The sequence below is a fragment of the Megascapheus bottae genome, chromosome 27, assembly GCF_031878675.1.
Source record: "Megascapheus bottae isolate mThoBot1 chromosome 27, mThoBot2.hap1, whole genome shotgun sequence".
NCBI lineage: Eukaryota > Metazoa > Chordata > Mammalia > Rodentia > Geomyidae > Megascapheus > Megascapheus bottae.
Window position 1 is genome coordinate 13,384,531 of NC_143535.1, and position 14,430 is coordinate 13,398,960.

The 14,430-nt window shown below is 35.0% G+C and overlaps 1 protein-coding gene across 3 annotated transcripts in view; it reads right to left on the reverse strand.

Moving 5' to 3' along the window:
* Positions 1-14,430, reverse strand: part of Dync2h1 (dynein cytoplasmic 2 heavy chain 1) — a 159,546-nt gene that overhangs the window by 15,009 nt on the left and 130,107 nt on the right. For all 3 annotated transcript variants that reach the window (XM_090319607.1, XM_090319606.1, XM_090319609.1), the window contains 4 exons: positions 12,977-13,185; positions 10,275-10,379; positions 1,788-1,904; positions 1,109-1,318 (listed from right to left, as the gene is read on the reverse strand). In XM_090319607.1, the coding sequence (XP_090175733.1) occupies positions 1,109-1,318; positions 1,788-1,904; positions 10,275-10,379; positions 12,977-13,185 (641 nt within the window). The remainder of the gene's footprint in view (positions 1-1,108; positions 1,319-1,787; positions 1,905-10,274; positions 10,380-12,976; positions 13,186-14,430) is intronic.

Genomic DNA, 14,430 nt, shown 5'->3' on the forward strand with positions numbered 1-14,430 from the left:
GATAAGAATAGGCAAATATTCAGGAAACGTTTTTTTCTGTAACTAGTAAAAGGCACTGGACAGCTTCTTAGAATCATTGAGCACAAGTTCTATACAGGCTATCTTTTTACATTAACATCAATAGGATTATACTAAGACCAAGAGGAATTTAGGTTGGCTATCAGAAATTTTCTTGTATTGAGTATACAAAACAGGAAAGAACACAAAAACTTGCAATTTTCACAGAGCCCTGGTGAAATCTTTCTCAGTTATGAAGTTTTATAATGTCTATATTCTTCAGAGAACTAAAATCAAATGCAGGTATTCTTTTTTCTTCTATTTAATTAATCTGAACTACACAGACTTTATACAAAATGGTCCAACCATTTAACAAAATTGATTTCGTATTCCTGATTTTCCAGAAGGTTAAACATAATTTCTTAGTCTCTGTATGTGTGTTAAAGAGAAATACATAACCATCTCCTAGAACAAGCATTTGACTGAGCCGTAGTTATGAAAATTGCACATTGTCACAATTTCTATGATAATATGTAACACTTCCTCCAAGAGATTTAAATAGAAGCAACACCAAGATTTTTTTCTTACATTACTAGGAATCAGTGTTCTGTTTGATTTGGTGCTGAAATGGTACAAGGTAGGGTGCAATGACACAAAAAATACATACATGTACATATATACATGTATGTACATACACCTCTGTATGTATATATACATATATATATGTACAACCTTCCACATAGTGAAATCAAAATAGATGTCTTTCCAAATGCAATGAAAAAGAAGCAAAAAACATTGGCTTACCCATACAATGAGTGATTGTTGTCCTTATTATACTATGTTATGTCTCATCTCTTTTGCTATCCCTTGGTTACCTCATATTGTTACAGTATCTCACCTTGTTGTCTGCTATACTGTATATATGGATATTTGGTTATTTGAAATCAGATAGGGAAGGGGGGAAAACAAGATGAGGGGTGGGGGGAGGGAAATGGGGACCAAGATATGAGAAAGGGTATCAATGTATGTGAAGTAATGCACCTTCTAGCTGATGAATATAATGTAACCCTTCTATTAATTACAATAAAAAATATGAAAAACATTAGCTTACCTTTTGGTTTAATAAAGCACTTGCCAATTTTTGTACCTCTGTACTCAGTAAGGTAGTTCCTCTGATAACTTTGCTAAGAGCAGCAAGAGACTGATGAACACTTTGTACCAAACGAATGGCATTAAATTGCTCAAGAATGATGAATGACAATATTGGAGATCCTTGTCTGTCATTAGGAGGAGATACTTTCTGATGAATCAGGTTTGAATTCTAAAACAAAAATGACATTATTAAGCCACATCAAAATTTATTATGATAGGGACGGGAGTTTGGCCTAGTGGTAGAGTGCTTGCCTAGAATGCATGAAGACCTGGGTTCGAATCCTCGGTACCACATACATAGAAAAAAGCTGGAAGTGATGCTGAGGCTCAAGTGGTAGAGCTCTAGCCTTGAGAAAGTCCAAGGACAGTGCTCAGGCCCAGGACTGGCAAAAAAATTGTGATTTTTCACTCTATTTTTAATAAACTTCTGAAACACTCATTTTATGCATGGTCAAATTCATTAATTTTACAAATAAAAAGCCAGCAAACCCAGAATTCAACAGCATTTATTTATATGGGATGGGAATAAAGAAAAGTAAAAAGGAATGGTACTGAGAAGCAATACTCTGGAAAAAGCAAAGCAGAGATGATACACTTCCACTCTCAATACCAAAGAAAAAGAGCTTTTCACTACTAACCTGGTTTAATTTCTTCCAGAGATTGAGGACAGGAGAAAGTTCATTAGACCAGATTTCTCTATCAAACTTGCAGCCAGCAGTTACTGAACGGCCCAAGATCCTCAGCTGTGAAATAACCTGAATGAATGAAGTACCAATAAATGAAAATCACTCCTAAGAGAACTAAGTTTACCGTACTTATTTTTATGAAAGTATCAGTCACAGAGGTTTTAATCTTATTATTCTGTGTAACTGGCTTCATATTTTACTGATTTACCAGAACAGTTAAAAAATAAAGATGAAGAAAACCATTGTAAAATTATAGACTGTAATAACTTTCATCTCAAAAACTGTTTATTTAGAAAACACTCATTACCTTTTAATTCATCGGCAAATTATTGAAATCCATGTTTTTTGTTTGATTTAAATTCTAGAATTTCAAAATGCTGAAAAAAGTATGTTCTTTAAAAGTAGAAACTAGCAAGATAATAATAGCATTGCTTTACCATGTTAGTGTTCACTATGCTAAGTTATCACTGGTTGGTGACAAAACTTTAATTTTTAATACTCCAGATTAATTTTAAGCTGTCATTTCAATGTTTCTTCTATATATATCACATCAAAGTAGTATTATTCACCCTTGCACCTTCTCTAGTTTGTCATCATTCTTACCAAAAGTCAATTGTTCACATTTTCAAAAATGTTTAGTGAATAATACTCCAGACCACAGAGTAATCTAAATACTGTACCACAGATAATGTGATGAGTTTAAAGTCAATGAGGTCATGATTTTCAATATTTCAACTGAACATCATCTTATTATTAGCTAACACAAAATTCAAAAAAGTATACATTTCCCTAAGTTTTTTAAATTTATGACATTTGCAGCACTGTTACGTTTCCACTTTTATTTTCTTCAAGATCAGTTTTTTCCTTAACATATTGAGCTATATCTCAAGTTCTCATATTAGTAAAATGTGTAATAAGAGCTACAAGTCTTTCAGAATTAATATGCTTTTAAGCATTAAACATTCACAATCATGCTGTTAAATTTACCTCTTGTGCTTTTGATTGATTTTCTAATCTTAAAAAGCTGTGGTGATTCAGTGTTTGATTTTTTTTCTGATAAATTATTTTCATTTGTTCTAGCTGAACTCTGCAACAGCACCTAATTTATCAGCTTTGCTACACTACAAAACATCTCTAGTTGGTAGTCAGGAGATGTACAGTTTTAACTTTGGAAACACTGCTATCACTTACTTGTATATTAAATTTGTCAAACATGACAGCAAATGACTACAGGGAGAATTATAAAGGAAATAAGGAAACAAAGTACAAGTACTGTTTACACATGAAGTTAAAGACTATTTTAATAAAATGTAAAACAAGGCCAAAGGTTCATGCTTTCTGTCCTACAAAAATATATGATGCTGAGTTCTTCAACAAATTACCTTTGTGCTTAATAAACATGATAAAAGTTTAAATATAGAAAAACATTAATAGTTTTAAAAATGGGTCATCATTTATTTCTGCACATTCTAACATACTTTCCATAAAATATTAACAATGTCTATTAATGATATCTGAAATCAGTGAAATAATTTTTTCAGTAATACTGCCTTAAGGTCATGCCAAAAGGGAAAGAATACCATCCATTAACATTAACTCTTCTGTAGTCTATGGAAACTTCGTTTGTGTGATGAACTAATACTTTGGGAACCTCGGAAAACAGACTAAATACATGCCTAAGAACTGTAGGGCACCTGCAGAGAAGTTGTAGCTATTCCACCTGTCGTTACTTCAAAGACCTAGAAACAGATATTCAATAATTCCTGAAATGTCTCCTGGCAGTCATCCTGGCATGTTTTCATTTCAAGACATGGTATGATTTCTTTGCAGCTTAGTATCCCTCAAGGGTCCGTTATGAATGAAGGCTTAGTTCCCTGGGTGCTGCTACTGAGAAGTGAGGCTGAGTGGGAAATCTTAGCTTACGTTGGGCGGTGGTGGGAACCATGCAACATTTCTCATTCTGGACCCTGGGTCACATGTCATGAATTCATTATCTGTTTCTTTCCTTCAGAAAAGTTCTTTTTTCTTCTTGGAGGGAATTCCTTTGGACAGCATTTTTTTAAATCTTCCTTGCACTCTGGGAACCTTTGCTCTGCGATGAAAAGCTCATTACTGGGTAAAGTGGTTACAGCAGCCTTTCCTTGCAGATTTTCCCCATCAACCTTCCATCAATCAGTTTTTAAAACAAATTATTTTTGGACAGCTCATTCTTCCTTCTATACTTATTTTCTAGAATTAGTCAATAAAGAAGAGCTTTGTTCTTCACCTTTTCTTTTATTACTATGATGTAATTCACAAAAAAGGAAGGATAAGTACTTCTTTCCTTTTAGCTTTTATTTTCAAATTAAGGGAGGGTTTTATTCCTTTCTAGATAACCTACAAAAGCTTAAAATTCAAGTTTATAGTATTTTATTATTTCCACATAAGCATTCAAAAGAATTAAAGTGAAATCACTATATTACCAAAGTAAACAGATTGATGTTGTCATTCTGTCTACTTGCTTTCATTTTATACGGTCTTAGAACCGAAGAGGTGAAAAGTATCCAAACTCGTATTTATCAGAAGTTCCTTCATCAGGTTCAGAGGATCTCACTGCTGATCATGCTACTGGCCAAGTAGAAACTAACGTACATGCTCCTGAAATGCACATTCTTGTTTTCAAACAGAAGGTTAGCTGGGAGAGAAGTGTAACTTAACCTCCTTTCATTTCAGAAACTGAATTTACCAGGAACTTGTGACTTCTTTAATAATGATGACAAAGTATCTGAGTCAGGATAACCGCAGCTGCTGAACATGAGGAATCACAGCTGCTGTGAATGGCTCATAAAAGCCATTCAGTGCCATGCTCTAAAATTACTGTACTAGCAATTAATCCTCAAATCTTTGGCAATAGAAAACTCATCATTGCATTTTAGGAATAAATATGACGCATTTAAAGAACTTTGCTATAAAATTGCTTCTGCATCTATGGAAATATAATAATAATATTCTGGAAATCCAAAACATGTTTAGGAAAATCATGTACTTAGCATTTAAAGAAAAATGTGTAGCTCTTATGGAAAATACATACGAAACTATTATGAAAGTAAAGCTACTCAAATTGGATTAGTAATAATTTACTTCGAGAACCTGCTACTGTTTTCAAGCAACATCACTAGTCTTCAGCAGCTGCTTTCTAAATCACCTCTTTTACTCCAAGTCTTACTCCCCTATTGTCCATTCCTACAAGTTACGCATGGCTAGAGGGAACTGGATATTTCTACAGATCACAAGGCTTGCACCTTCATTCTAGCTAGCTCTTCACAAATAGTCCTCTCCCACTCCTACTCTGTTCTTCAACCACGTCTGCTTTACAGCCATGTCTCTAAGTCAAAAAGCCACAAACATATGCAAGTATGTTCAGTCTCATTGCTTAAAAATGCTAAGAGGTAACACTTTTCCTCATCACATTTGCAGAATATAATGAATGGTATCTAACATTCCATATATAATGGAATTAAGAAGATATAGACCAACGCTGGTGGCTCACACCTGTAATCCTAGTTATTAAAGAGGCTGAGGATCATGGTTCAAATTCAGTAAGACTTTCATCTCCAATTAGCCACCAGAAAACCAGAAGTCAAGCTGTAGCTCAAGTGGTTGAATACTAGTCTTCAACTGAAAAGCTCAGGAACAATGGTCAGGCCCAGAGTATAAGCCTTGCTACTGACAAAGTAATAATAATAATAATAAGGCTATGATGTGGTGGTGGCATGACAGTAGGTAGCTACAAACACCAAATAATTTTTTAAATTTTATTTTAATGTATAGAGGGGTTACAGTTATATTTGCCAAACAGAAGGTGCATTATTTCTCATACACTGATACCCCTTCTCATGTTTTTGTCCCCACTTCCCTCCCCCTCCCCCCAATCTTTTCCCCCTCCTATTTCATATAAACATATATATATATATAATATACCAAGTAACAAAGTCAGATACTGTAACAATATGAGATTTACCAAAGGGAAACAAAAGAGAAATGACATAGTACATTAAAGAACAACAATCACACAAGATAAAGCTCTTGTTTCTATATCCTAGAGATCCTTCCATTTAGTTTCATCCTATATGACCTTATGTACCTAGGTTTTGCTCTATTGTAAATCTCTGCTAGGAGAGGCCAAGGTTTCTACTGATTATGACAAATGAGGGAAACCACTGAGCCTATGTTCCTTTGGGTCTGGCTTACTTCACTTAATATGATTTTTTTCCAAGTCTTTCCATTTCCTTACAAATGGGGTGATGTTGTTCTTTCTGATGGCAGTGTAGAATTCCATTGTGTATAAATACCACATCTTTGTGATCCACTCATCAACTGAGGGACATCTGGTTTGGGTCCATATCTTTGTTATGGTAAATAGTGCTGCAATGAACATCGTTGTGCTAGTGGCTTTAGTATGCCCTCATTTCTGGACCACTGGAACACCAAATAATTTGATCCAATGGTTTCTATTTCTTGTTTATACTCTAGTAAAACACTTTTACTAGGAAATATATCCACAAAAATGCATAATAGCAATTCTAAGAATCAAGTATGTGCAGTGACTCAAATTGTTTAACACGCAGTGAAACAGGCACAGCAATAGCAAAAAAAATAGCAAACAAAAATGTGGATGTTCTTAGAAAAACAAAGTTGGAGGGAAAAAGCAATTCTAGAACATTACACGCTACATACTGTTTCATAAAATTAAAAAATAAGATCCAGATGCATTGTACATATAAACTGATTTATTAAATCATAACCTAAAAATTAAGAAAAGTGAGGGGTAGGGTGGGAGTGTTAGATGAGATGTTCAAAAGGGTAATCAAGAGGCACTCGGTTTATAAACTGCTCTGTTGAACAACTCTTGTACAAGTATTTAAGAGAAAAAAGTGAAATAAAACATACTTTTTAGCACCTGTGTGTTTGAGAAAAAGTGTATGGAAGCTAAATTGTTTTGAGACTTTGGTACCTGTAAGAATTCTTATATTTGACTGGTAATTAGATATGTAATTTTAATTAGTCAATTTTCTCCCATATTTTTGATGGTGTTATCACTGGTGTCTACCAAAAATGCCCTGAGCGTGGGCTCAGGGCATGAGCACTGTCCTTGGGTTTTCTCAAGGCTAGAACTCTACCACTTGAGCCACAGCACCACTTCTGGCTTTTTTCTATGTATGTGGCACTGAGGAATCGAACCCAGGTCCTCGTGCACGCTAGGCAAGCACTCTGCTACTCAGCCTAACTCCAAGCCCCAAAGGTTATACTATTTTATAAGGCATATATAATCTACCTATACATATGAACATACGTATCTCCTACTGTAATCCTCTTTACCAGTGCCTGACTATATATTTACATAGTAAGTCTCACCTGCCTAATGAATGTATGTGACAGGGATAGACAGAATATATATTGTTACAAGTATAAAAGTACCTGTGGAGGCCAACGGGAAAGGATGAATAAGGATGGGAACTGCAGTCAAGAATTCAATGTAAATACTACAAAATTAAGAAAAAGGAGGAAAAGCGGGGGGTAGGGGAGGGATGGGATAGAATGCTGACAGGGATGACATTGATCAAGATGCATTATATTCATAAATTGCTTTGTTAAATGGCAACTCCTCTGTACAACTACTTAAAGACAAATCAGTAACTAAAAAAATGAAGATAATAACAAATCTAAAAAAGCAGATTAGGGAAGTGGTCAAAGTGTTGAAAGGTAATATTATCTTACATGAATGCATATGACCATGTTACAGACCTGCAGATTAAAACATGCCCATCTATAAGGTATGGATGTCAGGGAGAAGGATGCAGATGTATGGAAGATCTTGGGCACAAGTTCAAGAACAACATATATGGTCTGTGTGGTTACAACAGAATAAGAAGATGATTAGAAACTCATGCAATGATGGCCAAAGTATGTGGGATCTTGCAGATCTGGGTGACTGATTTTACTCTGAGTTAGAAGCAAAGTGACTACAGGAAAAGAGAACCATTTATGTTACTATCTATAGAATATGAAAATACCCCTCTTTTTATGGAAAAGACTTTGTTTTCCTAGGTAGGATCAGACTGGTCTAAGATCATAGATACAGGCAAACAAGAATGATCCTCTTCATATATCTAAAATCTCCATGAGAAGATTCAAGTGCTTATGTAAATGTGAATTCAAATGACAGTAAAAACATCTATTTTGATAAATCATGCAACATACTGACTAGATGCAGAAAACTAAAAAGTATTTACATAAAAAATCCATTATTCTCTTATTTCTCCAGAGATTCATTTATTTTTAAAAATAGGAAAACTTCTGCTAGAAACTATTTTTAAGAATTGTACACTACAATTTTGCTAAACTTATGCTAAACTTATTAAGTCCATAAATCACAGCTCAAAATTGTCAATGTGGAATGACTTAAATACGATACTCAATAATATGACATTTCTTTCTAGTAACCATGGAACCAAATAAACTCAGCACAGGTGAACATTTATTTCTTTTTTATGTTTTGAACGGAAGAGCAAAATTAGGGCCAGGAGTTTGGCCTAGTGGTAAGCGTGCTTGCTTAGCATGCACGAAAACCCGGGTTCAATTCCTCGGTACCACATACATCGAAAAAAGCCGAAAATGGTTCTAAGGCTCAAGTGGTAGAGCTCTAGCTTTGAGAAAGTCCAAGGACAGTGCTCAGGCCCTGAGCTAAGCCCAGGACAGGCCAAAAAAAAAAAGCAAAATTAGCAATTTCTAGAACTTGGTAACTCTTAAGTTTAAGGTACTTACATAAGGGCAAAAATATTTCAAAGAACTGAGTTCATAGAAATAGCTTGCAGTACTATTAACACAAGAAACCAACGTTATTCTGCTCAGATGATCACTAATGACACTGGTACTGATTAGCACTGTAAATAAATGTCAACAGATATTCCTCAAGCCCTTTCCCAGGAAGGTAGGTGAAGTTCCATCCAAGGTCTATAAATTTAGACTGTATAAAAATAGGGCTTTGGAACCTATTTTTCTAAATACTTGTTTTGGGTAATTCTTAGACACCCTCAGCTTTGAGAACATCTGTGCTATAGTTAGGAGAGACAAGAGAATGCATAGTCTTGTTATTCTAAAGGCGTGGAATTTGCTTATCAGATTCTTTTTCACTCTGTTCACATGGAATAATTTTCCTCCCAGTATGAATACAGAGTTGACATTAGTGCAGAGTTAAAAGCATCTAAGTTATTTCAGGTTTACTTCAAGTTGGAGAATACATATATGCGATATGCGTTATGCAAAATGCATGCATGTGCATGCACATGCGCACGCACACACACATATGTAGTTTTTATTTTGTCAGTCGTGGGACTTGAATTCTGGGCTTCGGCATTGTCCCTGAGCTCTTCAGCTCAAGGCTACCACCCTACCCCTGGGGTCACAGTGCCATTTCTGGTTTTCTGATGATTAATTGAAGATAAGGGTCTCATGGACTATGTTTATTTAAACCACGATCCTCAGATCTCAGTCTGAGTTGCTAGGATTACAGGCATGAGCCACGGTGCTTGGCTCAAGAGAATGTATTTTAAGAGATAATTTGAATATACACACCAAAAAAATCCCTGTGTATTCTTAAAGTAGTTATTGTATTATGTTATATATGAGAAGTGGTATTTTATAGTATAATTTATAACACAAAATTTTATGCTATTAAATAATATATAAAACAATAATCTATTACTTAGATCGGAAAAAAAACATGCAGTGATTGTATATAGAGATTCCCTTCTTGAATACTTGTTTAATATGTCATTTGAAATATAATATAAAAATCAGTGTTAATAAATTCTTTAATAAAAAAAAGCATGCAGGGAAATACCTAGAGTGTAATTATGTATGAAAAGAAACTCAGTAACATTCATATCCTCTCACAGACTGAGTTAACACTATATACAAAAAGGAAAAACAACAGGAGTATCTTCAGATGATAAAAATAAGAAGGCTAGTTGTACCTAGAACACTTACATTCGTTTTTATAAAAACACAGAGTAACAATTTTTACAATAATACAAAACAAATATTAAAACTGCCAAACAGGGACCAGGAATTTGGCCTAGTGGTAGAGTGCTTGCCTAGCATGCACGAAGACCCAGGTTTGATTCCTTGGTACCACACACATAGAAAACGCTGTGGTTTAAGTGGTAGAGCTCTAGCCTTGAGAAAGTCCAAGGACAATGCTCAGGCCCTGAGTTCATGTTTCAGGACAGGCAAAAAAACAACCCCCCCCCCAAAAAAAACAAAACCCACTGTAAAACAGACAATTTAACAATAATAAAAAAAACAAAGCTTGTGTGGTCTAGCCTAAAGAAATTTAAGATTACTGGATTCAGGCTCAGCAGCAGCATTTTCTAAAAGGGAGATATTTTCTTAGGTTACCTGAGAGCTGATCATGCGCTGAGATGAACGAGCAATATTGGCAGGCAGACCAAAGAAACTCGGTTTATCATCCTCTGGAAGTTTATCAATGACAGCACGATAGTCCTGAACACAAAGAAATGAAAGGGTTTCTCATTAGATACTGAATTTACAACCACCAAAATAAGAATGGACATTGTAAAATATTATTATAGTTATCCATATTTTACATTTTCTAGGTAAATCTCACTGTACTTTGTCTCATTTATCTGTAAGAAATATTTTCTTACTATTTTGTCACAGGGTATCAATTATTGCATACTCTCATTTTCCTTATGCAACAGCCTGTCAAAGCAGACTGAATTAATTAAAACTATGATGTTTATATATTCATATGAATGTCTTATTTGATGTTTTAGGAAATGCTGCCTTTCTTTTCTTTCAGTCTACCTAAACCTAAACTTCAGAATTCAGTTTGTACTGGTATAAAATTAAATGTTCCAGAAATCTTTCTTAAAATTATAGAAAATTCTGTATATCTATGAAATACGGTCTGCTATTCAAGTTCTCTTTGTTACCACTTTTTCATCAAGTCATTCCATGCCCACAGCTAGTCTTCAGTTTGCTTGTGACCTGGCATGTGGCTTTCCATGGTTCTTTTCAATAAACCTGTGAAGTCTTCTGCCTCCTTAGCACTATACACTGACATGCTGACTGAAGAATCAGCATCTATATGCTCAGACTCATACACTTGGACCCAAAATGAAGTTACCGCATGGCGCCATTAATATAAACAGCATGAACACAGGGGAAACTAACGTAGGTAGCGAGAAATCAACATGAAGCACGTGTGTGTGTGTGTGTGTGTGTGTGTGTGTGTGTGTGTGTGTGTGTGTTGGGGAGAATAACTAGAAGGGCCAAGAGAAGAGCATTTGGGGAGCTATGTTCTACTTCTTGCTCTGTGCATTCAAGGTATAAAAGCTTACTGTAGCAAATACTTATGTTAGAAGTATATGTTGGGTGTGCTATTTGAAAAACAGTACCATAAAAACAAGAATTGACTGCACCATCTGAAAAAAGAATATATAAACATTTTACATGTGGTTTCCTGATTCACCTAATGTTCTCCTTTTAAAAGGTAAATTCCATAAATGAGCACTTCATACACAAAGCTTCAAACAGCTTAAACATATGTTTTGTATAAATTACTGAAAGGGAAAAATAATACTAAAAGTAAAAACAGATGTGATCATCACTATCTAATAGATAATATTAATATATCTAACACTAGTTTTTAAAGTTTTGGTGATCTGACAATTATGTCACTGAAACAAAAGTATTACTGTAAAAATATCTGGATGAGGGGCCGGGAGTTTGGCCTAGTGGTTAAAGTGCTTGCCTAGCATGCATGAAGACCCGGGTTTGATTCCTCGGTACCACATACATAGAAAAAAGCCAGAAGTGGTGCTGAGGCTCAAGTGGTAGAGCTCTAGCCTTGAGAAAGTCCAAGGACAATGCTCAGGCCCTGAGCTCAAGCCCAGGACTGGCAAAAAAAAAAATCTGGATGAGAAAAAAGGCATCATACAAATTAGATAAATCTACAATCTCACATATATACACACATTTGCAATTCATGAAAAAATATTATAATAATATTTGATGTAGGCTGGGGGTAGTGGCTCATCTTTATAATACCAGCTACTCAGGAGGTTATAGATTAGAGAAATAAACAGTTAAGGCCAGCCTGAACAAAAAGTTAGCAAGATCCTATCTCAACAAATAAAACCAGTTGTGGTTGGTGTGCATATGTAATGCCAGCTGAGAGGTTTAAATAGAAGGATCAGTGAACATAAACAGGAAATCCTTATCTAAAACTAATAAAACAACAGAGTGCTGGGAATATGTCTCAAGTGGTAGTAGTGCTCTTGAGTAATCAGGAGGCTCTGTGTTCAAAGCCTAGGAAATACATCCATACACACATACATCCATACATATTTGATGTAATCAAATGTTAGGACATTTATACAAATGCAGGTCTGTGATAAACTGAAGCAGGATTGAAATCTTTGGGCTATATTAATACTGTTTACTGGAAAAGGACTTCATTCTGGAAGTCTTTCAAGTGATGACTGGAGACCGAAGCTGCACCATACTCAAAGAAAACTATCAACACAGCAGTTACTATGATTTACTTCCATATATTCAGGCCTGTTGTAAGTGTATGAGCCAGAAACTCAAGATGAGATTTAAGAAAACTTTACTTCTTTGCATTCTTCAGTGTATCAGAGCATGTAAGACCTATTATAAAGCAACATCTCCCATTCCAGATATTAACAGGACCCTACATTAGAGGTTTTTCTTTGCAGATTTGCCAAAACACTAGCCAATCATCACTATAGTCAATAAATCTTCAATATGTACCCAAAAGTTCATAGGACTCTTACAGGGTATATTGGCAAAACAGTATGTCCCAGGAATAACAACTTGGGTTTTTGAAAACAACCTTTTTTTGGGGGGAGGAGGTCAGTCATGAGGTTTAAACTCTGTGCCTAGATGCTGTCCCTGAGCTCTTCAACTCAAGGCTAGTCATCTACAACTCAAGGTTAGCTATCCACCACTTTGAGCCATGGCATCAGTTCCGAAAACAACTTATTTTTAACAGTGTTCAAATAATCCCAATATTTATCTAGTACTATAAATTGAAAATGATTAGTATTACTTACCAAAATGCTGCAGGATTTGGGTAGAGATATGGAATATGGAAAAACGCTTTTCTTGTTCCTTTGATTTAATACATCAATTACCGAAGAGTTAAAAAACTGCTTCAGATATGATTGAAGAACTCTAAGATCAAAATAATTATCTACTCGTCCTCCATAAATAGCATTTTCAAGCAAACCATGTACAAACTCCCACTGTATGTCTTTGGATCCTGGAAATTACAAAAGATTTATTAATTTCATTTTAAAGGGAAAGGTGAATGACATTACTGACAGCAGATATATTTATCACATAGTTGTACAGAAGGTTCATTTCACCAGGTTTGCACATGCTTACAATACATTTTGGTCTGTCACTCCCTCTATCATTCTCACACGCCTTATATTCACCTTCTCAAACCAGTCTTATTAAGTTTGTTCCATTTTCATGTATGCACATAGATTATTATGATTCTATTTGCCCTCCTTCACCTTTTACATTCATCTACTCACTTTCCCAGTAATGTCACAATCCAGTCATGAAATACTGAAACTCCCTAAAATATTTCTTAAAATGGCCCGTCTTAATAGTAGGAATAGCCCATATTAATAGTAGGTATATTTAAATATTAATCAAGTAAAACTTTCCAAATATTTTACACTTATAAACTCAATCTTCACCAAAACAGAAGTATCAAATAGAGAAATACCAACATTACTCCATAAGTGAGACATTCAGGAAGTTTGAGTTGACTGGAAGTGAAGTATTCTGAATGCCCAGTCATCCTTTTCTACAACAAAATATGGCCTACTTAAGCTGGAAACTCCTTAAAAGAACCTTCCCCAAAACCAATCTTATATTCTGAGCTCATATTCAGTGATATTTAGCATGTATTTCTGAATCATTTAATTGGGGGGCAGTATCCATGTTTGATGAAATATTTGTTTTGTAAAATAATCAGACTAGGGAAAACCTACACATTACCTTCACACAAAATAGTCACACAAAAGAGTCAATCTTCTATTTTCTATTCCAGTAGGAGAGAATCAGTAAAATGGGGCTAAAGATGTAGATGAGTGGTAGAGTGTTTGCCTGGCACATGCAAGGCTTTGGGATGGTAAGGTGGGCCCCAGAGCCAGAAAAAAAAATACCCCTCAAATTTTAAAAAATGACACACAATGGATTAAAATATAACCTCATTCTACAACACAGATAGTCTTAAAGTCACAATTTAGTGGACTGGGAATAAGAATTAAGTTTCAAAGAAGGATCCAACTTTAATTTTCTGTAGGTGCTTAACCAGTTCTGCCAGCACCAGTTGTTGAAGAGGCTGTCTTTCTTTAATTCTATTTTTTTTGGCTCCCTTGTCAAATATTAGGTGGCCATAGATCTGTGGTTTAATATCTGGGTCCTCAGTTCTATTGCATTGGTCTTCAGGCCTGTTCTTGTGCCAGTACCAAGCTGTTTTGATAATTAT